This window comes from Nothobranchius furzeri, chromosome 5, assembly GCF_043380555.1.
Source record: "Nothobranchius furzeri strain GRZ-AD chromosome 5, NfurGRZ-RIMD1, whole genome shotgun sequence".
In the NCBI taxonomy this organism is placed as follows: domain Eukaryota; kingdom Metazoa; phylum Chordata; class Actinopteri; order Cyprinodontiformes; family Nothobranchiidae; genus Nothobranchius; species Nothobranchius furzeri.
This window is the reverse complement of record NC_091745.1, coordinates 76,640,074-76,665,927: the sequence shown is the minus strand read 5'-3', so window position 1 is coordinate 76,665,927 and position 25,854 is coordinate 76,640,074. Positions and strand designations below refer to the sequence as shown.

Below are 25,854 nucleotides of genomic sequence, written 5' to 3'. Positions count from 1 at the left end.
CACGAACAGCTGCAGGTTCCTCTGCTCCTGCAGCGTTTCACTCGTGTGTGCATCAGCGGGGCAGATGGTTGCCTTTACAGGGGGCTCAGGCCGTCACCCAGGCAGGGTGTCCGCGGGGTTTTAAAAAGTATTAAAAAGTGATAAATAAAAATAGTCAAATTTAAGGCCATTAAAAGTGTTAAATTTGGTCTCAGAGGTATTATATTTTCCAAATTAGGTATTATTTTTTTCAGACTATCAGATGTCGTATTCTGAACATCGACATAGAAATATATTCCGAATCAAATGTTTTGAACGATTATAAAAACAAAACAAGCCGATTATTTGCTCCTCCCACTTGCGCTGCCTTGAGTTACAAATGAAGCGCTCCTCCCAGTGTTGCCAAGTTAACTTAGCGACTTTGACGCTATTTCTAGCAGCTTTTCAGACCCCCTTCATGACTTTTTAAATCTTAAAAGTACCTAGTGAACACCTCAGAAACATCTCTGGTAACCCTTAGCTACTTTCTGGATAACTGTCGTCGACGTTTCCTGCAGGTTAGCTAAACACTCCGCCTGCGCTCCGGACCGTTCTTCAGGACATTAGGAAAGGGAATGATGCAGTGATGTGTCGGTTGCTAAAGAAACAGCTCTTGGAGCCGGCTCCCTGTTGGAGTAACCAGAGTGAGTGACGCACACACCGCACCTGCGGACTCCTGAGCCGATAAAAACGGCTAAATGTGCGCGTGCGGCGCGCTAAACACACGTGCAGCTTACCCCTGATTGCTGTGAGACCGGGCTGGGGGGTGGGGGTGCAGCTGTGGTTGGGACAATTATTACATTAACTGATGGACCTGTAAATAAATAGTTTATAAATAAGGTAGAAATAAGTTCCTCACGCTGATAAATAATAACTAATCTCTCTGAGGACACGGTGCTTGTGCACTCTCCTACAGCACCTTGAGACACGACTCAATACATGTTATGCAAAATTTTGTGAACATCAATTTGCATGTATTTGTTATAAATGCCACTGTATAATTCTTGCTGTCAGTATTTGCAAGATAATGGTATTTGGGTCTGTACTGGTTAGACTTAAATGAGTTAAACCAAGGTTTATAGCCCTTGGGTCATAAACTATGAGCTATAAGTATATTGGTCTTTTTATACTGGGAATCAGGAGTTATTTTAGTTGTTACGGCTGGAGCCTTTTTGTGTTGTGATTTCATTTTTCTGTGCATTTTATGTTGCATCTGAGGAGCCTGCCTGCAGACTATGTTGGCTCACCCTTGCTCCTCCCTGGACCAGCTGAGCTGGGTTTTCATCAGCCACAAATTGTTTAAAGGACCAGCTGGAGCTCCTCACCAAAGGGGGACAATAGTGCAGAGCTGCATTTCCTCTGGTCTGTTGTCTCCCACTTAGAACTTCGATATTGTGCTCTTACTGTTTGAACCTGTTTTGGTAAAAGTGGATTTAGATCCGTGGTGGTTAAAACCATAATAGTAATCTTTTCTGAATTAAGAGAAAGTAAATAAAACCTTTGTTAATTTTCCTTTGTGTCACGCGTCCTCCATGTTACCCCAGGCCCCCTAGACACCTGGTTGTAACATATGGGGGCTCGTCCGCGATCATTAAGTACCCTTAAACTGAGGCTGGATGCGTGATCATTTGTGTGTATCAGTGTTTTACCAGTTATGGCTACTTTTGATTTAGCGCAGTTTGTGGAGGCCCCATCCCGTGGACTGATTGGTGCCTGTCGCAAGCGGGATCTGCTGGACGTGGCGGATCACTTTGGATTTCAGGTGGACAGCTCAATGTTAAAGGTGGAGCTGCAGGAGGTGGTAATCAGTGGCCTGGAGGACTTGGGCCTGCTTACTCGGCAACAGGCTGCCTCGCCTGCGGAGGCCCGTGTACATGCTGAACCTCCCCTGGCGACCCCGCCCCCTGTCAGCCCTGCAGCACCTGATGACAGAGACAGACTGGTTACAGCTGCTGGAGACGCCGACCCGGCTGACTCTGATGAGGACATGACTCCAGCCGAATTCAGGCTGAGGATTGAGCAACTCCGTTTGGACGCTGAGGACCGAGCCCAGCGCAGACAGCTGGAGTTTGAGATGAGAAAGCTGGAACTGGAAGCTGATACAAAATTGCGGCTCCGCAAACTTGAACTTGAACACGAGGCTGTGAAGGCTGAGAAAGAGACATCTCCGGTGAGTTCCCCACCGCAAGACTCTTTTAATATCAGTAACTGCATGGCGTTGATGCCTGTTTTCAGGGAATCTGAGGTTGACTGCTACTTCTCTGCGTTTGAACGCATCGCAACGGCGCTTAATTGGCCGCGGGATGTGTGGCCTCTTCTGCTGCAGTGCAGATTCACAGGTAAAGCCTCCGAGGTTGTAGCCGCTCTCTCTGTCTCGGATAGCAATAATTATGACACCGTTAAAACTGCAGTTTTACAGGCATATGAGTTGGTGCCAGAAGCCTATCGCCAGAAACTCAGACTTTCCAGGAAAAACTCTGCACAGACACACATAGAGTTTGCTCGAGTAAAAACGGTTTTATTCGATAAATGGTGTAATTCCTCCAAGGTAAAAGACTTTTCTACTTTGCGTGAGCTCCTGCTCCTTGAGGAATTTAAACGCTGCATCCCTGATAAAGTGGTTCAGTATGTAAACGAGCAGAAGGTGACGTCATTGTCTGCTGCAGCGCAGCTCGCGGATGAGTTTGTGTTAACTCACAGGGTGAACTTTGATCCCAACAGAAGACCCTCACCTGGGCCGCCTGCTGAGGCAGACATAACGAATGTCGTTCCTGAACCTGCTCTGTGTTTTTATTGTCACAAGCCTGGTCATGTCATAAAGGACTGTCCCATTCTCCAGGCCAAGAATGTAAGACAAGAACAGCCTGACAATGTTGAGGTTTTTACCTGTTCAGCCCATGTTACTGTTGGGGAACGGGATGTGGGATCCTGTTTTAAGCCATTTGTATTTTCTGGATTTGTTTCATTGTCGGCTGATGATAGGCCTGTACCGATAAAAATCCTGAGGGACACTGGGGCATCTCATTCTCTCATTCTGAGTTCGGCATTACCCTTTTCTGGAAGAAGTGCTTGTGGTTTTAAAGTAGTTGTTAAAGGGATTGCGCCCCTGTCCTTTCAGAGGCCTGTCCATCGTGTGTTTTTAACATCTGATCTCGTCACAGGATATTTTAACATTGCTGTCTGTCGCTCCCTACCAGTGGATGGCGTCGTTCTCCTGTTGGGAAATGACATCGCCGGGGACTTGGTGGTTCCACCTGCCTGGTCAAAACCTCAAGCTAAGGGAGTAGAAAACATGTCAGTTTCTACTCCTAATGGTCTCATTGCAGGAAACAAAAACACAGGCTCCTGTGAAATGGACAGACGTGTTGCTGAGCCTGAGCCGCCCGTGTTTGATGCTGGGTTTTGTGGACCAGCCAAAATAAAGAGGAAAAATAAAAAGAAACCATTATGATTTATCCGTGAGTAGTGTACAGAGACCTTCGCTTTACAAATTCCGTGCGTTGGCCACTTATTAAGTAAGATGACAAGCAGCAAAGGCACAGAAAAGATTTTGGTTTAGCCCAACCTGGAGAATGAGATGTAGCAGTGTTTGTTTTGTTTTTTGTACCCAAAGGTGTAGACCTTAGGCTTTATGGGGGGAAGTGTTACGGCTGGAGCCTTTTTGTGTTGTGATTTCATTTTTCTGTGCATTTTATGTTGCATCTGAGGAGCCTGCCTGCAGACTATGTTGGCTCACCCTTGCTCCTCCCTGGACCAGCTGAGCTGGGTTTTCATCAGCCACAAATTGTTTAAAGGACCAGCTGGAGCTCCTCACCAAAGGGGGACAATAGTGCAGAGCTGCATTTCCTCTGGTCTGTTGTCTCCCACTTAGAACTTCGATATTGTGCTCTTACTGTTTGAACCTGTTTTGGTAAAAGTGGATTTAGATCCGTGGTGGTTAAAACCATAATAGTAATCTTTTCTGAATTAAGAGAAAGTAAATAAAACCTTTGTTAATTTTCCTTTGTGTCACGCGTCCTCCATGTTACCCCAGGCCCCCTAGACACCTGGTTGTAACATTAGTGATCATCTTGTTTCTTGTTTATTTTTGCCCTGATTGTGCCCTGAGCAGTTTTATGACTGAATAAAAATAAAAAAATAAAAATCTACATAAATTGAAACATCGTCTTAAATAATCGAGATCTCAATTTCAGTCACAATAATCGTGATTATTGTTTTTGCCATAATCGAGCAGCCCTACTTTAGCATATCCGGTCACATAATGATGACGTCATATTCAGTGGTCGTTCTGCATCATTTCAGGCCTCGTAGTCAACTGTCTGAACCGCTGAACAGAAGTGCCTGGCTTATTTTCTAAGTAAAATAAATATGTGCAATACATTGTCAACATCAGTGAGTCTCTAAGTCTATTCTTTTTGTATGTTATATATGTTAAAATATGTGTAAATTGGTCGCTGATTAACACTTGCAATTTAGTGTTGTGATGGTTTTAAAAAAATTCTTAAGGTAGTAAAAAAAAAGTATTAAAAAGTAGTAAATTTTACTTAAGGATTGCTGTATATACCCTGCCCAGGGAAACGCTGGGAGCAACTGTTAGCACAGCCTGTGTTATTGTCAAAGTAAAAGATTTGTCACTTTATTAAATGAAAAGTTTAAATCTGCAGTAAAGTAGCCTTCTATACTTTGTTTCCAACTCAAATCTTGTTATTTTAGTTGTTTTCTGCATGTTTTTATCACAAAGGATTGATTTGTGGACGGCTGGTTGAATGAAACAACGTGAAAAGATAATTTCTTAGTTCTGGAAGTTTTTTGTGCTTTTATATTTACCTTCTGAAAGTTCAATTCATTTTATTTTATTTAAATAATGCCAACAGACAACAAGAGTCGTCTCATGCACCTTCACAAAGTAAACATTCCAGTTGAGTTCAGTTTGTTATGCCAGTTAATTAAAAGAGGTCCCTCACTGAAAATTTTTTGTAAACTTATTTTTTTAAACGATCGGTCACTCTTGAGTGTTTCATGACGGCTGGACATGAAAATAGTCTCCTACACCTATCTCCTGCGTTAGCTTCTGGTAGAAAACAGACGGTGAAACTCAAGGATGAGAAAATCCTGACAGATCTACGTCACACTGTCACTAACATTCATGGACTCACCCATCTGGACTCACGACGGGGAAGGCTGTTGTTGGTTTAGCGCCCAGAAAACAGCAGAGAATGTCTCGGCCAGTAAGAGCTAACTGTTAGCATTAGCAACTCCACCACACAGCAGAACTCCTCCAGGATTGTGTTATTTATGAAGATAAAACATCAACGTTGCAGAGCAAACTGAGTCAGTGGTAGAGTCGTGTTGCTGTTAGCCAATCAGAGGAGAGATGTCCAAGGCTCAAAATCGTGTTGTTTGAAGCTACTTCCTCCTCCAGCTAGCTTCTCCGTGCTGAAACAGGCTCATCTGGAGCCTGCTCGTCCGCACCCATCCAAATACGACTTACAAGGCATTCATTCCAGCTAGAAACCACTGCAGATGTATTATATTATCAGAGCTGCGCTGCTCTGGGTGGCTGCATGTTGGAGTAGCTCTATTGACTATAAGTTTTGCCTTTTCTTGGGCATTTTTTCTTCTAGTTTCTCAAAGAAAAACTGTATTTTTTTGGAGACTTTACTTTTCTGTTTCTGGTGCTGTGACGCTTGGAGGATTTTTACTGCTATTTTTTAGCTTTTTTTCACTTTTTGAGCATTTGTTATGATGCGTAACCATGGCAACAAACTGGTTTACAATCGGGAGCAGCTGATTCACATTGGAAAGGCTGAAATAATACCTCAACTGAAGCCACAAATCCCAATTGAGCTAAAACGCAAGAAGCGTGGGTGCAGAGCGGGAGCAAAACGGAGACAAAGAGGAAATTCAAACCATCTCTTCCATCGATCATAATGGGCAATGTGAGGTCACTGGCCAACAAGATGGAGGAACTCCAAGCCCTTTCAAGGACTCAGCCAGAGTTTCGGCAGTTTCGGAACCGCTGGAGGAGATAATGCAAAGAAGGATTCTCCAGAGAATCAAGAAAATGATGGACAACCCTGAGCATTCTCTTCACAAGACTGTCCGACAACGGAAGAGTGTCTTCAGTCAGAGGCTTCTTCAGTTTGGCTGCAACACTGACCGCTACTGGAGATCCTTCCTGCCAACAGCCATTGTAATATACAACAACTCTGTGATGACTTGATTATTATTATTATTCTGAGCTACTACAGCAATCAATTTCCCTCTGGGATTAATAAAGTATTTTTGAATTTGAATTAGGAGTATGAGTGAAGGACCTCCTTAAAAGTTTTCTATGTAAGGAAACCAGGCAGACTACATCGAGTCACTGACTTGTAGTGTCAGTGGCTTTACAGCAGTCTGCATACAAGCTGTAGCGACAGTGGAGAGGAAAACTCCCCTTTAACAGGAACAAACTTCCAACAGAACCTGGATCAGTATGAGCAGCCATCTGTCACGACTCACTAGGGTTTGAGATGACCAAGCACACACACACACACACACACACACACACATTTTGACAGTGCTCAGCCATGTCTCCACTCCTATCCAATGTTTTAGTACCAGACATTTGTGCCTTTTCTGTTCTTGTGTTGAAAATATTTAAAATATCCCTCTCAAGATAAAAATCACCAGAACAATAAAGAAGGATTAAAAATATAAATTATGGGCAAAAAAAAGGAAAAATCTTAATTAAAAATGAATAAAAAAGAAAAAGGAAACCACATGGGACTACATCACAAAAAAGTTGCGCTGCAACGACATGAAACTTGCCATTGACTGCCATTAGGTCTAGTCCACCAACGTAAGTTTACGTTTGGGCCGTTGCGTCAGTTCCTTGCACCTTTTCCGTAATGTAGCCCTCAGTTTAAATCAGCTCCACGAGATTCCTTCGTGTTGCTTATTATTTTCATCTGAAGTCGGTGTGATTTTTGAAGAACAAATAGGAACATTACTGAGAAATTTTCATGACTTTTTCATGTGAAATGCTAACTGTTACCATTCACTTACATTGTTTATGCTAAGCTAAAGCTAACTGCCATTAGGAGAAAGACTGGGCTGATTAGAAAATGCTTTTCCTCTCATCTAACTGGAATATGGCAACGGGCATTTCACTTAGAGGTGGAATATCTCTAAGTTTTGAAAAAAAATACAATCAGAAGAAATCTATATTTTTAACAGTAGTAAACCATTGTTCAAAAATTATTTTCACCATAATTTAGTACAAAAATGCCTTGAATGCCACGTGTCTCTGTAGGAACGGTGTTTAGAGTTAAAATCCACTATTAGATGAATATAAATACACTGATGAGCTCCAGTCAGCTCCCTGTGGGAATATCACAGTTTTCTATTGTTTGTGAGATACCGTTATGGTGCTGATGAAGCTGGACCATGACAATGCGCGATGAGTGTGACGTAGCCAGGCGGAGGAGAAAACAGATACGGGGGGAGGTTTTCACATAGCAGGAGGAGCAGAGGATGGTTGTTTTCTGCAGACGGATGTTTGCGCACCGAGGATGCACAATGGAGCATCTCCCACACCGTGTTTAATTGCAGATTAGAGGAGGAGGAGGAGAGAGGGAGGGAGGTGGGGGAGAGCGCAACAAGGAAGGCGAGGAGACGCTCTTTATTATTAGGAGGGAAGCGGAGGGGGGAGAGAGTGCGAGACGGCACAGACCGCGGCGGGGTGAACGGGAGCGAGGAGGACACCCGACAGTCGGCTGCGTCGCTCGGATGGTGTTGTTGATCCGGACGCGGAGACGATGCGGCCACACTGCTGGGTGATGGTGGCGCTGGCTGGCATCATGTCGTACCTCAGCCCGGAGAGAGCGCTCGGGGCGCCGCAGAGGGAAGGTGAGCGGAGTCGGAGGAGAGAGGGGGGGGGGGCTGTCAGTGATGCTGGAGAAAGAAAGGTGGAGGAGAAGATGAGGGGTTTATGAAAAAGGCCTCCTTATGGGTGAATACTGTAAAGTCAGCCAGCTGGGCTCAGCCATGTTCCAGTTATCGTTGCAGGAGAAGAGCTGCTGCTGGTGGGGGACCGTATCAGGAGGGATGCTGCGATGTCGGGCCTTTACACCGATGGCATTTAAAAAAAAAACATGCAGACTCAAATAGTCGAGCTGTTATCCGGAGCAGTTTACCCCAATATGTCCTCACCAGCCCCCTTCCTTAAAGCAGAGCAGGCGGGTGCGTGTGTGCCGTCATTGTGTTGTTTTGGCTCAGAGGCTGGCGGAAGCGGCCCGTGTTGATATGCAGTGTCTGTCTGGACATCTGTCTGGGGAGGAAGGATGAAAGAAAAGCGCTGCTCTGGAGCTGTGCGTCAAGATGGGCTGGAGCCGCTGGGTTGTGTTGTTTAGGATCATCTCAGAGTCCACACACACACACACACACACACACACACACACACACACACACACACACACACACACACACACACACACACACACACACACACACACAGATTTAGTTTTTCAGTTGAAATCATTCCTTACATCATAATTAGTTTTTTCCAGCTGCAGGACCCTCTTCCTGCATTAAAAAGGAAGTTTTTGGGAGCAAGAAGCAACATTTAGGCTGCTAAATTATTAAATATACTTTAAAATTGATGTATGCTGTGTTTACACTATCGCGACCTTGTGAAGGAGCCTTTTGTTGAATTTTAATGAGGGGCGCAGACAGTGAAACCAGGATATTTTAAGATTGGACAGACACATTCATTTATTATAACTAAATCCTTTTTTTAAACCTCAGTAATTTTATCAATGACTTCCTGTGTTCATACAGCAGCATTGTGGCTTTTTTCCACATCATGATATTATGATTTTCATTTTTAGCCACAGAATTTTAATGAAGCCTAAAAAAAATACCTGAAAGGTATTTAACCACGTTGCCCTGCCCCTTTTCTTTACAGATGGGACACTTCCCACAACCAGCTACGTTGAGGTACAAATACCAAACGTCCCTACCCCCTCCCCCTTTCACCTGATCGTAAAACCTTCCTGACTGAGTAATTTATCTTCCAGTTTCCAGCCCCTTCCCATTCAGCATTCCCTTTTTAACCTAAATGATGACTCCAGCCACCTTCTCCTGCTTCTGTTTCCTATAAGTGGAATGCTTTTCTCTGATATTCCCACCCCCCCTCCTCGTGCTATCTCTCCTCACTGGAATGGTAACTTCCAAACTTTAATTCCAGTCTCTGCTTTGTTTGATTGAATCCAACATTAAGTTTGATCTTGAACTTTCTTGCTGTCCCCCCCCCTTCTAAAATCCCCAATACAAACTGCTCATTGGGATTCTCCGCTGTCTCACCTGCAGATTGTGCTCCAATGTCTTTTCCTGTAACACACCACCTGTGTAACGAGATTTTAGTTATGTGATTCAGCGCTGTTATTCTAACTCACCCTGGCTGACTCAAATGTACTGAATTAGTGCGCTAAAAACTTGTTTTTATACTTCTGTGTGTCCTTTGACCAGTTTCTCAGACCAGAGCTGAATCCCTCTCTGCTCCTCCTTATGTTGTCATTCTCATCTCCTGCTCGGGGCTCGTCTCTTTCGTCCTGCTGCTCCTCACCTGCCTCTGCTGCAAGAGAGGGGGAGTGGGCTTCAACGTGAGTCACTGTCATGGCGCTCGTTAAGTGAGACTTATTGTCTGTGCACCTGACAGAACAAATATATGGCGCGGTATGGGGGCCAAAATTAAGACTACTGCCCAGCAGCAGGAGGCTATATAAATTCTGAGGCAAACAACTGACCTGATTAATGATAAGCTGGCGCCAGTAACTGAGAGGCTGGCGCTGCTTACTGAGAAATAGCACCTTTACCGGCGTTACTAATAGATATGCTAGGGACTAGCAGCCCTCGGCTGGTCATTGACTGGTTCACACACTCCCTCTGCTGTCTATTAGCATGGATAGGCTAATGTTAGCCTGGACGGGCTGGTGTTAGCGTTGGAGAGGCTTGCCATTAGCGTGCCTAGGCTGGCCACTAGATGGATTTCCTACCTCCTCGATGGACCATTATCATGGACAGGCTGGCGTTAGCATCGGAGAGGCTAGCCATTAGCGTGCCTAGGCATGCCACTAGCTGGATTTCCTACGCCCTTGACGGACCTTAAGCATGGATAGGCTGGCATTACCATAGGAGAGGCTAGCCATTAGCATGTCTCGGAGAGTCACTAGTCAGCTAGTGGCCAGCCTAGACACGCTAATGGCTAGCCTCTCCGATGCTAATGTCAGCCTATCCATGCTAATGGTCCGTCAGGGTGTAGGAAATCCAGCTAGTGGCCAGCCTAGGCCCGCTAATGGCTAGCCTCTCCAATGCTATTGTCAGCCTATCCATGCTAATGGTCCGTCAAGGGGGTAGGAAATCCAGCTAGTGGCCAGCCTAGGCACGCTAATGGCTAGCCTCTCCAATGCTAACACCAGCCCGTTCAGGCTAACGCTAGCTTATCCATGCTAATAGACAGCAGAGAGAGTGTGTGAACCAGTCAATGATCAGCCGAGGGCTGCTAGTCCCTAGCATATCTATTAGTAACGCCGGTAAAGGTGCTATTTCTCAGTAAGCAGCGCCAGCCTCTCAGTTACTGGCGCCAGCTTATCATTAATCAGGTCAGTTGTTTGCTTCAGAATTTATATAGCCTCCTGCTGCTGGGCAGTAGTCTTAATTTTGGCCCCCATACCGCGCCATACAAATAAAGCAGATGTGTTTATAACTTTTCTTTATTCCTCTGTTTATGTGTATCGGCGTCGTTTTGGCTCAACCAGGAGTTTGACAATGCAGATGGCGAGGAGTGCTCTGGAGTCTCCAGTCCCATCCAAGAGGACAGCCTGTCTTCATGTCCCTCCCTCCCTGAAGTCTACACCTTGCCAGTTAGAGACCGCCACAGCTGCTCTGCCCTGCAAGATGGAGCCGGTAACGTATCTCTTATATTCTCGTACCAAAACACAGGTAAACAAGAATGCCGTGCTGACCTGTGCTACTTGCTCACGGTCTGTTGCCCAAGTCACCGATGCGGATCCATTAAAGGTCTCACACCGAGTGCACGGACAGCACCAGACTCCCCACTGCACTGAAGTGAAGTGGAAACTATGATCTGGGAAGCTTCTGCATCAGCGCTTCGCATGAACAAGCCAATACATTTGGAGAGCGTAACGTCAGGAAGGAGTACATCTCTCTGAAGGGCTTTCTATTCAAAGAAAAGCGTTCTTATTATTTGTTCCCTGACCTGAACGGTTGACCTCTGACAAACAAAATTATATTTGAGCTGATCGTTGCACTAGATGTTTTCAGGTTTCATCAAAATCTACCAAGAAAAAGCATGTTCTTTAGCATAACACAGCACACAGCGGTACGGTTTGAACAAAGTCTTTTTGAAGGGGTGTGTCTCACCTGCTTTCTCGGCTTTTCTGTCATAGTCCTTATATTTAGGGACTAGTAGGCGAAATGTGATGTTAGTTAACTAAAATGATTGAGCTTTTCTTTTTTACGAGGAGGGGACCCCTCATATATTGCAATCGATTTATCAGAAATTAAAGCAACACTGGGTAAGTTTTTCACTCATCCCTCCTACTGGTTGTAAGTAGATCTATAACTGTCGTAAACAACCCAGCAGCCTGCTGCAGCTATTGCTAACAACAAGCTAATGCTAAAATGAGCCAACTGACACTAAACAAGCCACAAAGTAAAAAGTAAAAAAAAAAAAAAAGATTTACCAGGAGCAACAAAGCCAGGTCACCATTAGTCCGTTATTTTGTAGCCTCCTTTAGCTCCCTCAAATTAGCGTAGGCCACGTTGATGCTCACTTGGGTTCTAGCTACTTGCTTCACCTCCAAAGACATTACTCTCTTACTTCTACTTCCAGGCTTCATCATGATACCAACAAAAGTTACTTCTAAGTTCTTCTTCTTGTGTTTTTTTTACGGTTGGCAAACTGAAGAAGCTAACCGCTAGTCTTTTTATGAGCTACCTGCACAGTAAACAGTTATTGCCATATAGCAGGTAGCTCCTACCTGAACCACAAAACTGCAATTTCTGGTCGGCAGGTTAACAAATGGTGCATTCACATTGTGGTCACATCTGGGTAATTGTGCATTTTCCGTCCTCAGCCAACCGTTGTTTTCAGACCGGCTCCCCTGCGATCAGCTGAGCCAGTCCTACACATCCACTAGTGAATGGCCGGCTAAAGTTCACGCCTATCCACTAGAGGGAGTCTCTGCTTGGCGGGTAGTATCAACCAGCGGCGGCGTCCCGCATGCATGATTGATTATTTGTCTGGATGCGGTGGGGTAAACATCTTCTCTGACTGCAGCCCAGACTTGCAGCAGCACCGCTGCTCAGTGAGACAGTAGGAAGCTTTGTGCGTCATGTTAGAGTACCCAAAAGCAACATGACTCACGGCTGCTTTTGTTTACAAACTTAAAGGGACATTATGGAAGTCTGACAGCCAAAACATGTATAGAAATAATAAATGTCTTCTTCATACATTCTCCTGCAATGCCCTGGTCCTGTAGAATGAGCCCTGGCATTTTTACTGTGATTGCCTGTTTTTCTGTAAAATCACAGAAAAAGAGAGATGCTCGGGTCGAGCAGGCTGCTTCATGCGCGTTCACGCTCAGGCATAACCCGTAGCATTTGCTATCCGTAGCTTTAGCAGCAGAGAGAGAGGCAGTGCCACTTTGTCGCTGTTCCTAACGCCTAGTGACAAAGCTAGCTACATTTCTGAGGACCCTTAGCTACTTTCTGTAGAACTTTCTTCTAGATATTTCCTGCAAATTAGCAACAAAATAGCCATTTTTGCTCCAAACCGTTCTTGGGTTGACGCTGTTTCAGCTGTCATCAACGATATAAAAGTTACAGATACTGTGAAAGGCAGTTTCTATTTTTTACATTAATAGTATATTTTTTTTACAGTAAGATGCCCAAATTTTTATTTGAGACTCGCCGAACGGCATTAAATTCACAGATAAAAAAGATGTGGGTTCAACTTTCATTTTGGAACAATTTTTCAAGCAAGGGAAGGGAATGATCTGAGCATGCAGGAGGACTGACCCATCATAAACCTTTGTCGGCTGTGCTGAAGAGAAAGGTACAGAACCACATTATTTAATTAATTAGCTGCGCGTTCTCCTGTCCTCTGGGCCACACACACACACACACACACACACACACACACACACACACACACACACACACACACACACACACACACACACACACACACACACACACGGGACTGTCTCAGCTGTTATTTTCAATAAGGAGTGTACACGTACAGCATGTGCGCCTCATGCACGAGCCTACTATTGAAGCTGCCGTTACGCTTTTGGCCTGAGGGGGCAATCACGAGCATAAAAATTCAAAAGTCCGTAAAGTCCCTTTAAGGACTTCTCTGCGGGTCTTTTGTCCCGCCTACGTGCTCTTTCCTGAGAAGGCCACAGACATCATGGTGTGAATAAACCTGGCTGCGCAGGGGCGGACTGACCCAACCAAGACCAGACCAGACCGGGCTGGGCCAGATGTGAAAATGTCAAAAGTTTTGTCCAGTGTTAAGTTTCTCCTGGTTATGGATCTAGATGCACTGAAACCAGTTTGAAACCAGTAGATTAATGTGTTAAAAACTCTTTAGTGTTGCTTTTATAATTAGACTGTTTCTGCAAATCAGATTTTGGTAAAACAAAAAGAGCAGAAATGAAACACCCCTAATTATTTTTGTGCTACCTTTGCAGAGAGGGTTTTGTGACCGTTAATCGTTAAATGTCATGGCACATGTTTTGTGATGTTTTATTGTGTATTACTATTATTAATTAACAGTAGAACATTATCCAGAATATCAACCAATGGCAGCTGGATCTTTTTAATGTTTTTTTATTTTATTTACAGACTCCAAATCTCAGCGCTTCAAAAGACACACTTTAAACTACCTTCAGGAGATAGGAAACGGCTGGTTTGGGAAGGTAAGAAGCTCACCTCTTACGTCCGACATCTTCATGCTAAATGTAAACCACATTATAGATTTTATTTTTGCAGCATTACGGGTCACTGACTAGATCACAAGTCATAACTCAGAAGAGTCTGTTTCCTCCTTCTTCCTGGGCACTCTTCCACATTCTTGACCATTAATCTCCTGCAGGTGATCCTGGCTGAAGTGCTGTGCGACTGCAGCTCCTCTCAGGCGGTGGTGAAGGAGCTACGAGTGAGCGCCAGCCCCCTCGAGCAGAGGAAGTTCCTAGCCGAGTCTGAGCCGTACAGGTGAGACAAGCTGCTCTGTTAGCAGCTCTTTTGAAGTCTTAAAGTTAGGTTTGGTCTCGGAGGATGGACGGTGGTTTCCAAATCTAACGGCGAAACGGAAAAGAAATGTCCAGAACATTGTTTCATTATCTATGAGAAGTACATACTTTGACTTTTCTCATGCATTGTTCCACAAATGTTGAATGACCTTCCAAGCATTACCAGGACAGGGGCTTCCTTTTCGATTTTCAAGAAACTCCTGAAGACCCTGCTCTTCAGAGAGCATCTTCTAAACTAGCCCCCTGCCTGCACCCGTCCCCCCTCTCCACTGTCCACTCCTTGTTCCCTCCTCTCCATGACTGATGCCAAGTTTTTGTTGTTATTGTTGTTGTTAGCCTCAAGGGCAGCATGCCGATTATCACTTGTAAGTCGCTTTGGACGAAAGTGTCTGCTAAATACATAAACATAAACATACTGTTGCTGAAGTTGTTGACAAAATGAAGAAGTTTAAATGATAGAGCTCAGTGTGATCCAGTTCTGAGCAGCATTTTGGCTCCCCTTGGTTTCAAAGCACACACACACACACACACACACACACACACACACACACACACACACACACACACACACACACACACACACACACTCGCACACACACACACACACACACACACACACACACACACAGGATGCGTTCACGGTGATGGCTGTCCTCCATCTATGTCCCTGTTCCTGGACAAAAAAGGAAGCAGCCACCAACTACAGCAGCTCTGAACACAAGTCTTGAGTCATCGCTCATTTCTAAGCAGTGATGCACCGATATGAATTCTTTGGGCCGATACCGATATCCGATATTAACATCAACGTTATGGTCGATAACCGATATTTGCCGATACCGATATACTGACATTTGTAGAGGGTAAATGTTGTTGCTTTTAAGCTTAATATATTACCTTTCTTATGACCAATAAGATGTGACGTTCTATATAAATATAGAACATCAACCTGCTTGGTCTGTGAGTGTTTAATCAGAAGATTCTGGGGTTCTTTGCTTCTCCAGGGATCAAACACACTTCGTATCAATTCAGTCAGGTTAATAAATGATAAGAAATTTGTTTTCTAAACAATTAAAAACATGACAAGTTAACCAAGGCTACTGTGATGGATGAATCTAAGAGGATGGGATGTGATGTGTGGTGATTTAATGGTGCGTGTTTATCAGAACCTTGTATCGAGAAGAACTGAGTTCTGGGTGTGAAAAAGAATTTGGTTTGCATTAAACTATGAAGTTGGTTCTTATCAAAACCACATCAGATGCAATCTGTGTGTCTACCTCACCCTTTCTTTGGAGACCCTCTTCGCGGATCAGGAGGTCAGGGAGGTCGGATGACCGCTGGGCACCGAGGTTTGGTAGATTAACCGCAGCACCGACGCTCCAGTCCAGAGATGTTTCCAAGTCGCAACAGGTAGATGAAATCGTTTGTGTCTAGGAGGACTCTTATGAGCCATTCCCATCTGTACTGGGTCGGCCCAGGCCGGGTAGCGTAGGTTGTTTACATATCTGGGTGGCCTGGTATTTTTCCGGGCCAACCAAGGCTCATTCTCAGCCCTCTTCTCGAGGGGGTCTGCTTCAGGCCGACCAGGGCCAACACACCCACTGCTGACAGCAAATTCACACCTTCCATTAGAGCAAGCCTCTGATTGGTGGGTAGAACCAGCCCACATGGGCTTAAGGCAAGGATGTGTGGAATCAACCGGGCCAGGCTGGGGCCGACTGGGGCTACCCGGCCCGGGCCGACCCGGTACAGATGGGAATGGCCCATTCGGGAGTCGGAACTGTATCAGCTTTATTCTGCAGGAACCGTTTGCTGTGTCAGCTTCAGCGTGTAGCAGGGTTTTTGACAGCTTGTCAAAAATGCTCTGGGTTAAAGAGGGTTGGCTCCGGATGGCCTGTCCGTAGATTTCTCTAGAACTGACTCACCATCAAGTGAGCTCTGTTTTAATATTCTCATATGTATTGATAAATATAGATTTATATCTATATTTCAAATGTGGCATAGATCAAGCTTGTTTATAATCGTATATTAATTAATCGGGGAACCACCGGTTTCCGGAACTGGACCGTTGGATGTAATATCTATATCTTTGCAATGTAATCAGTCTCAGAGTTAACACCACAAAGTTAATCTAAAGGATGAGTTCTGGACAGAATGCGCCGATTATTCCCGAGAATGGCTAGACAACGATCAGGCGTTATTTACGTTTTTAGAGTTTATTTCAAACATCAGTTGTGACAATTGACAAAAAGAACAAAACACAGCTTATTGTTTCATGCATGAGAATAAGTAAGTGAATAAACCCAAAGCTTTATGGCAGTGCTATGACATAACTAGTCTGTAATAAAAGTGGAAATTTGGTGACACATAGGATTATAGTAAATATTAGGAATAATTTCTGAAAGGAAGGTGTGTGTGTGTGTGTGTGTGTGTGTGTGTGTGGCTCGTTATGGCAGAAGAAGGAAGAGGATCTTGAGAGCTAAACATGAATGTGGGATCGAAATAAAACACGCCACAAACGAAATGCAATAATCTGAATTCACGAATCGGCTTATGGCAGAAAACCAGCCAGATAGAATTGCTCACAGACCTGCTTTCCATCACCGGAAGGGTGACCAGCGGCTCCAACAGCCTTGGGTTCCTGGCTCGAGGCCTTTTTGGATTAAATGGTGCTGGCTCCCTGGTCGGTCAACGTCGGTCGTGGAAAGGGGAGGATACGGTAATCCTCGATCGTGGCTTGACTTTTCCGTTCCTCCAGCTACACCAAACGTGGAATTCAGATCGCGAGTCCGAATTATCCAAAACGAGATCGAATCAGAGAAACTGTTCCAAATTAGGTTTCACTCTTAATGTGAGAACTCGTCCGAACACACAGACTTCCGGTTTCACGTAGGAAGTCAAAACAAAAAAAAACGGAGTTGCTTCTAAGTTTTACCGTAACTTTTGAGAGCTAATTACTTGACAACTGTAAAGCGCCGTGTTCTGCTAGGCCAGATGGAAACAGCCCGCGGGGATTTGTGCTTTACGCCGGGGACACACTGGCCGCGGAAGCGCCGCGAAAATGGGACCGCCTTCATTCGGCGCCCTTGTTAAGCTATTCTATAGACCACATGGGCCGCCGAAGTGCCGCGAATCGCCTCGCGCCGGCGCGTGCCGGCGCTCCAGCCCGCGCCGGCGCTCCAGCCCGCGCCGTGCAGCGATCATTTCGGTGTTGGCTCTATTTTTTTCGCGTGCCGCGGGTGAATCGCGTCAATTCTGGCAGGAAGTCAAATATAGACATAAGAGGCAGGCCGGTACAGTTAACAAAATAAAGCATTTCAAAATAAAATTCCGCAATAGTCAAATGTGTTCGTAAACAGACACTGCAGAAAAACCACACGAACACGCACACACATACACACACATCGAACTTGTGTGCGTGTGTGAACGCGTGAAGGGGGGTGTGGTTTTGGGTGTCTTTTCACCGGAGCAAACAGGACAGAGAGGCAGAAAGTCTGAGGCAAGCAGTTAGGATGGATGACTTTAAATTATTTATGGAAGTTGAGAAACACGAGGAGCTGTACGACCCCCGAAAAACATGGTTTTTTACGTACCCATTTCGGAAGAAACTGCTAGGATACAGCTGCAGAACTGGAGCGGGTTCCAAGAGATTCAACTGGCAGAAACAACTCATACCATACTTCTTAGACATCCCCAAACCACCGCAGCGAGCTGACGACAATCCTGATCTATTGGTTTGTTTTAGCAGGCAGTTGCCATGCAGAGGCAGGATGGAGTCCAGCATAAAACACAGCATCACTGCAGAAAGTCTGAGAAGAAAGCTGCTCTTTGGTGTATAGGAGAGAGAAACACACACACACACACACACACACACACACACACACACACACACACACACACACACACACACACACACGCACACGCACACGCGCGCGCGCGTACAAACACTCAAACGTAGAGGAAAAGAGCTGAGAAAAGGCAGAGAGGAAATGGAGGACACCAAGTGTTTAAAAGAAAAACTACAGCTGAGCCGAGGCGCGCCTCAACTGGGGCGCGTCTGATCTGAACTGAGGAACGGCGAGCAGCGGCCGAATTTCGTGAGCGATTCGCTTCTCGGCGCTTCCGCGGCCGGTGTGTCCCCGGCGTAAGGCATCCTTTTTTTTTTTTGTCCCGCCACCGTCTGAACTCTGGCTTTATAAACTTCTTGGTCACACCCACATGTATTTCACTCATTAACCACTTGATGGCACTGTGGCTCTTTCAAATAACCCAGTCCTACTGTCACACCCTGTCCTGTCTCCCTGTTTAGTTCAGCTCTGTCTCTCGTTAATTACTCCCACCTGCCTCTTGTTTCCCAATCACCTTAGCTCCCGGTCCTCCTGTATTTAAACCCCGTCTGTTTTGTGTCCTGTGTGGAGTCATTGTTCCAGTGTCAGCGTGCTTAATAAACCCATGTTAATCTTTCCTACCTGCCTGCCTGTTTGTCTCACCCGGTCTGGATCCTCGCCTTAGCTCCGCTCCACTCCGCAGCACGTCGTGACACTTACAACCATGAGAGATTCATGCTCACAATTTTGACAACGTTTTTCCAAATAAGGCCTCAAAAAGTATTACTTTAAACAGAAAAAAACTAACTTCAGGTCTTAAGCTTGACTGTATCACTTTTAGCATGGTTTTGAACTGGTGAAACACAATGGCAGAAGTTTAACATGAAAGAAAAAAACACGGCACAAGCAGTTTAGGTTTGTAACTGATATAAGTTTAAACATTTACTTGGAACACCTTGAATTTTAATGGTGAACAACCTAAAACACCTTTTGACTGTGGATAAACAGAAAAATACCAGGGTTTTGATAAAGACTAAACCCTGGAATCTTCCAGAATGACCCTTGAGAAGTTTTACGAGCACCAGGCCTTGGGGAGAGTAGGTTGAGGTAAGACAGACCAAGACCTGATAATGTCCGGCTTCTCGATTGCTTAAGGAGGGAAACAAACAAGTTTACGTTCCTGGGAGAAAATGTAGGAGTTAGCCAAATGTTCGAAAATGGTATCTTGGAATTTATGATTGTAGGCCAGTTTCAAACTCCCCCTTTTTTTCTGCTAAGTGTGAAAGAAACCTTTGTGTGAAAATGTTATTGTTCTTCTCCGTGTAAATCCAAACAAAATTAACCTGAGGATATAAAATGTGGATTTCCGCTACACATATTATGATTTCTTGGCCAACCGGGACGTGCCATGTTAAGGGGTGTTAAGAAGCAAATCTCAGAACATCACGCCTTCTCTCAGATACAGGATGCTTTGATTTGTGGCTAAGAAAATATCTATGTGTCATGACGTTTAACTTCACTTTAACTTATCTCTAATGAACCTTGTGTCTGAGTGTAGATAATGTAAAGGGTTAATTTACATCTATTTAATGAACCGTAAGACATGAGATTCCATAATAAATATGAAATCAATCTTATGGATCTTTGGGTACTTTTAACCGGAAGATTGGGACTTTTTATTGCAGGGATTATGTAACACTTGGTATTAACTCAGAGACAAAAGAAAGAGAGTCAAGTTTAGAAAAGTTTAAAGATTTATTACTAAACAAATTAAACTAGACTAACTTAAACACTAAATGTATGGTGTAACTAAGGTGAATGAGACGGAAAATGGTGTAGTGTGGAATGTTGTTCAGAACCAGCAAATCTGGAGAAACGATTAGTTCTGATGGGAGTGAAGGTGATGTCTTCGCACTAAGCTTTGATTCGGAGATTCATAAACACATAAGATGCCATTTTGTCGCTCCACACATACCCTTAGAATGAGACCTCCGTACAGATCCAGAATGCCAGGTCCTCAAACCCCTCTTCGGTACCGGAGCCGATGAAACAGCGTCAGCAGTATGACAGACTAGTCTTTGGATTGTCTCCAGGTAAAAAGCAACAGTTGGTTGACAGTGTCAGATGGACCCGGAGGGTCAAGGAGTTCAGCTTTTATTCTGAAAGGAACCGTTGATTGGTTGATAAAATGCAACAGATTTTATCCAGCTTGTCGTTCGGCTGAAGAGGAAAGTTATGGATTGGCCACTCCGACAACTTCTCTAGAACGCTTTGAACTGGCGTTAAAGATGACGTGGGCATAGTTTTATAATTTGGATGTTTTGATTTACGGTCGAATGAAAAGATGACAGATTTACCAAGCACCACCAAAACCACGCCTCCGTCAGATCTGGCAGATCCTGACTGGATCAGTAAAAGCAATGTGTGATGTGGCTTAACCTTACGTGTGATCAGTCTCTAGTGGAAACATTTAAAGTTATATTACTTATTATATTCTGTAAGATTATAATATCAAGTAATTAATATTTCATTTCACAAATTGGTGCACGTTTTATTATTGACTAACACTTTGTTTGATTAGCTTATTAAAAATAGAGTTCTTTAGAAAGAGTCCTTTGTCTTCATTCTTCTCTTGGGCTGGAAAGGAAAACAGTTTAGAAGCAAATGCATGAGACCTTGAACAATATCTCATGCAGATTAGCTCTTGCTGGGGGGGGGGGGGGGGTGACTTTTAGGTGGAAAACAGTCATTTCATTCTGTTACACTTGTCATATCAAACATTACTGATCGTCATATATAAATCTTACAATGTAATAATAACATTAATTTCAAACTTCAGTAATTCAAGCACAGATTAATTAACCTTATTAATTTAAGCACAGATTAATCAACCTTATTAATTTAAGCACAGATTAATCAACCTTATTAAGCACAGATTAATCAACCTTATTAATTTAAGCACAGATTAATCAAGACATTATTATTATTCATCAACCATCATTGTTCATTTCATTTCACGATTGATTAACTCATATGAGCTGAAAATAGTCACTTTATTCAGAGAGTGAGCAATCCTGTGGTGTTATCAAAAGAAGGCTTTGTTTGGGAACACAGACTGACATCTTGTTCCCCCTGAAATGTCAACAAGGCTGCAGTATCCTTCTGGGTTTGTTGGAAGCTAGGATGTAAAATCCACTTTAGAGAATGGAATTTATGTCTGTAGATGACCGGTGGCATGTAGGTCAATCTGTAGGTGAAAACTGACCATTGCTGGACGTTACACATTAATACTTCTAAATTCAGCAGATTGTGTATAGAATGAAACTTATTTGTAGGAGCCATATGTGTCGTTTCTTTTTGCGCACTTGAGAGGAGGCTTTGCCTCATGTTATTGGTTAATTGCTTGTGAAAGCACCAGCCTACTTAAGCCAACACAGATTGGACTCAGGTGTTGCTGGATGGGACAAACAGTTTTTTACTGTGTGGCGAGGACTGTGGCTGTGTGTAACGGACTCTGCGGACTGTCATTGGGGCAAGTAACGCATTCACTGAAAACCACTTTAACTGCTGTAAATGGATCATGGACATTTTGGAACAAGACGAAATAATAAACATCATCGGAAATAAACACAAGCTGCAATTCTTTTAAACACACGTAAAGACCACCACCCGCAACAGCAACCAGTAGTGCCAGTGTATAGGGCATTGGCGCTACATTTCATTATTAAAGCTAAATTTACATTTCTTCTGGCCCTCGGAGAGTACAGACACTTTTTTCCTCCTCTCCTCCCTATCTTATCCAAGGCTCTTTGTCTGTCTTTGGGTGTACGGCGCTTCTGCATTTTTTCTGGAAACTGGAAATTATTAAAAATGGATCTGGTCAGTTGGGCTCTCAACGCAACTGATAAATTTTTCTCAATGATGAGAACGGGAGAAAGGGCTCCCGGGTGCCCCTCTGGGACAGACTTTGGCTGAGATTCAGGCTCTGGCACAAAAGATGGATGCCATCAAGGAGCGAGTGGACGAATTAGCACGGATTGGGATGGATTAATTTACACCATTATTGGATATTGAGAGGTTGAGGATCAACGGAACTTTAAGACAGAGAGAAAATTATCTCTGTCTGGCCCCAAAACAATTTCTTATCTGAATATGGTGCCCTTGAGCCTGTGAGGCTGAAACGAATACCCCCCCCCCCCCCCCCCCCCCCGAGGAAATGTCGATGCTGCCGTCGCCATGGCAACTCTCTCTCCCTGTCCTAGCCTGGGCGGGACTGCGGGCTGTAAAGGCCGCTGAATTGTTCCAGGAGTCACTGTGCTTTCCAAACCCAACGACCTCCCTCCCCTGTCCAGACAGAGGTGACGAGCGCTGCTTATCGTGGCTGCATGCACTGACGTGTGGAGAGTCCCAAACCCTACCACCCCACCTAGTGGACACTTATGTTTAGGGATGGGTACAGAATTCGGTACTTTTTAAGGTACCGACCGAATTCCATAGTACCGACCGAGCACCGATTCACGTCGTTTCAAACGGTGCCTCGTTTCGGTACCCGTCCTTCATAACGAGAACTTGCCAAGACAGCTGCGCATGCGCAAGAGCGTTATGTCGTCGGTTCCTGCGAGCGTGTTGTAAACAGAGCAGCATGGTAGAAAGAACGCACGCTAACGCTTGGGTCCACTTCACTAAATGTGATGGGTAACTGGGTGATGATGAAACCAGCGACAGACAACGATCTAAGTGAGACACCCTCATCTTAATCTGTTCCGGTAGGTAAATAAAATGTTTAAGATAACGTTACCTTGATATGTTAGCTTCCGTTTCGCTAATGGTGCGTTCGCTTTCTCCTCGGAACTCCGAATTTCCGACTAGAACATGAACGCGCTCTAAAGTTTGGCTTCACTTTACTAAATGCGACGGGTGATTGTGTGAAGATGAAACCAGCGACAACGATCTAAGTGTGAGGCATCATCTTTTTAATCTGCTCCAGCAGTTAAATAAACTGTTAAGGATAACGTTAGCTTGACATGTTAGCTTCCATTGCCACCGTTGTTATCAGCTAATGGTGCGTTCGCTTTCTCCTCGGAAATTCTAACTTCCCAGTAGGAAAAATCTAATGAAAGAAGACGGCAAAAGGAATGAAGATACACAGTAAATTTAGTTTACAGTAAAGATGTTTGCTTCAGCTTATAAAACTACAAGGACGATGTTAATACAAACAGTTGAATGTTATTTATCGTGATTATCAAATATGGTTATGTATTGAGAAAAATATATATTTAATTATAAAAGAGAATTAAAATAATAAACACTCAAAAGTATCGAAAATTGGTACCGTTAAATACCGGTATCGATTCGTAGGTACCGGGAATTAGTACCGGATCGATTCAAATGTCAAAGGTACCCATCCCTACTTATGTTGTATAATGTCTGAAGTCTGTTGCATTTCTGTCTGAGGGGTTTTTTGCATAGCAAAGCTGCCCTCCCTGTGGAGGGTAACTGAAGGGCCTTTTTTTCCTCCACCTGACTCAATCCTCATATAAACCCCTCTGATCTCTATTAAGGTAGCGCAACTCGGGTTGCGAATGACCAGTCACCAATTCTGGTCATGTGTCTATGCCTATGCATGTATGTCTGATCTCAGAATTGTGTGTACTGAAACTCTAATTTCTGTCTGGGATTAATAAAGTATCTTTGAATTGAATTGAATTCAATTATGTTCACAAACCACACATTTACACTTCTGAGATGATTACAGTCACTATCACATGACTAAACAAATACACATCACCCCCCTCACAATCTGAAGCAGATAAACAAATGAAAACAATTTGGAAAAAGTATAGGTTGTTAATATCGGCCCAGTTTTATTAATCGGACCGATACAGATATGTTAAAAATTGACTAACATCGGCCGATAACGATATTAATGCTGATACAGGTGCTGGCCAGTAAATTAGAATATCATCAAAAGGTTGAAAATATTTCAGTAATTCCATTCAAAACGTGAAACTTGTACATTATATTCATGCAATGCACACAGACCAATGTATTTCCGATGTTTATTACGTTTAATTTTGATATTCATAAGTGACAACTAATGAAAACTCCAAATTTGGTATCTCAAAAAATTAGAATATTCTGAAAAGGCTGAATATAGAAGACACCTGCTGCCACTCTAATCAGCTGATTTACTCAAAACACCTGCAAAGGCCTTTAAAAGGTCCCTCAGTCTTGTTTTGAAGGCACCACAATCATGGGGAAGACTTCTGACTTAACAGCTGTCCAAAAGACAATCATTGACACCTTGCACAAGGAGGGCAAGACACAAAAGGTGATTGCTAAAGAAGCTGGCTGTTCGCAGAGCTCTGTGTCCAAGCACATAAACAGACAGGCGAAGGGACGGAAAAAATGTGGTAGAAAAAAGTGTACAAGCTCTAGGGATAACCGCACCCTGCAGAGAATTGTGACGACAAACCCATTCAAAAATGTGGGGGAGATCCACAAAGAGTGGACTGCAGCTGGAGTCAGCGCTTCAAGAACCACCACGAGGAGACTCATGAAAGACATGGGATTCAGGTGTCGCATTCCGTGTGTCAAGCCACTCTTGAACATGAAACAGCGCAAGAAGCGTCTCGCCTGGGCCAAGGACAAAAAGGACTGGACTGATGCTGAGTGGTCCAAAGTTATGTTTTCTGATGAAAGCAAGTTCTGCATTTCCTTTGGAAATCAAGGACCCAGAGTCTGGAGGAAGAGCGGAGAAGCACAGAATCCACGTTGCATGAGGTCCAGTGTAAAGTTTCCACCGTCAGTGATGGTGTGGGGTGCCATGTCATCTGCCGGTGTTGGCCCACTCTGTTTCCTGAGGTCCAGGGTCAATGCAGCCGTCTACCAGGAAGTTTTAGAGCACTTCATGCTTCCTGCTGCTGACCAACTTTATGGGGATGCAGACTTCACCTTTCAACAGGACTTGGCACCTGCACACAGTGCCAAAACCACCAGCACCTGGTTCAAGGACCATGGTATCCCTGTCCTTGATTGGCCAGCAAACTCGCCTGACCTTAACCCCATAGAAAATCTATGGGGTATTGTGAAGCGGAGGATGCAATACGCTAGACCCAACAATGCAGAGGAGCTGAAGACGACTATCAGAGCAACCTGGGCTCTCATAACACCTGAGCAGTGCCACAGACTGATCGAGTCCATGCCACGCCGCATTACTGCAGTTATTGAGGCAAAAGGAGCCCCGACTAAGTATTGAGTGCTATACATGCACATTCTTTTCATGTTCATTCTTTTCAGTTGGCCAACATTAGAGAAACAAACATTTTTTCATTGGCCTTTAGAATATTCTAATTTTCTGAGATACCAGATTTGATGTTTTCATTGGTTGTCACCTATAAATATCAAAATTAAACGTAATAAACATTGGAAATACATTGGTCTGTGTGCATTGCATGAATATAATGTACAAGTTTCACGTTTTGAATGGAATTACTGAAATATTTTCAACCTTTTGATGATATTCTAATTTACTGGCCAGCACCTGTATATACAGAGTTCTGAATAGTCTTGATCAATCGTTTTTGATGATGGTTTTTCTTTAGACTTTGTTTTTTTTTCCCACTCATTTTCAGTAGAGATGCTAACCTTGAGGTTTGGCGTTTTCTAAACGCAGGAGAATCCGTGTA

The 25,854-nt window shown here is 44.0% G+C and overlaps 1 protein-coding gene and 1 long non-coding RNA gene across 2 annotated transcripts in view; both read left to right on the top strand.

The window, feature by feature from the left end:
- The first annotated feature begins 10 nt into the window (after positions 1-10).
- Positions 11-4,686, top strand: LOC139069885 (uncharacterized). The gene is made up of 2 exons (XR_011520554.1): positions 11-101; positions 4,592-4,686. It is a non-coding gene; the product is annotated as an uncharacterized lncRNA (long non-coding RNA).
- Positions 4,687-7,683: 2,997 nt separating this feature from the next.
- The window catches only part of lmtk3 (lemur tyrosine kinase 3), a 45,990-nt gene continuing 27,819 nt past the window's right edge, over positions 7,684-25,854 (top strand). Inside the window, exons 1-5 of the mRNA XM_015950603.3 lie at positions 7,684-7,911; positions 9,532-9,665; positions 10,821-10,968; positions 13,936-14,009; positions 14,186-14,304. Coding sequence (XP_015806089.3) covers positions 7,821-7,911; positions 9,532-9,665; positions 10,821-10,968; positions 13,936-14,009; positions 14,186-14,304 — 566 coding nt within the window. The 5' untranslated portion in view covers positions 7,684-7,820. The remainder of the gene's footprint in view (positions 7,912-9,531; positions 9,666-10,820; positions 10,969-13,935; positions 14,010-14,185; positions 14,305-25,854) is intronic.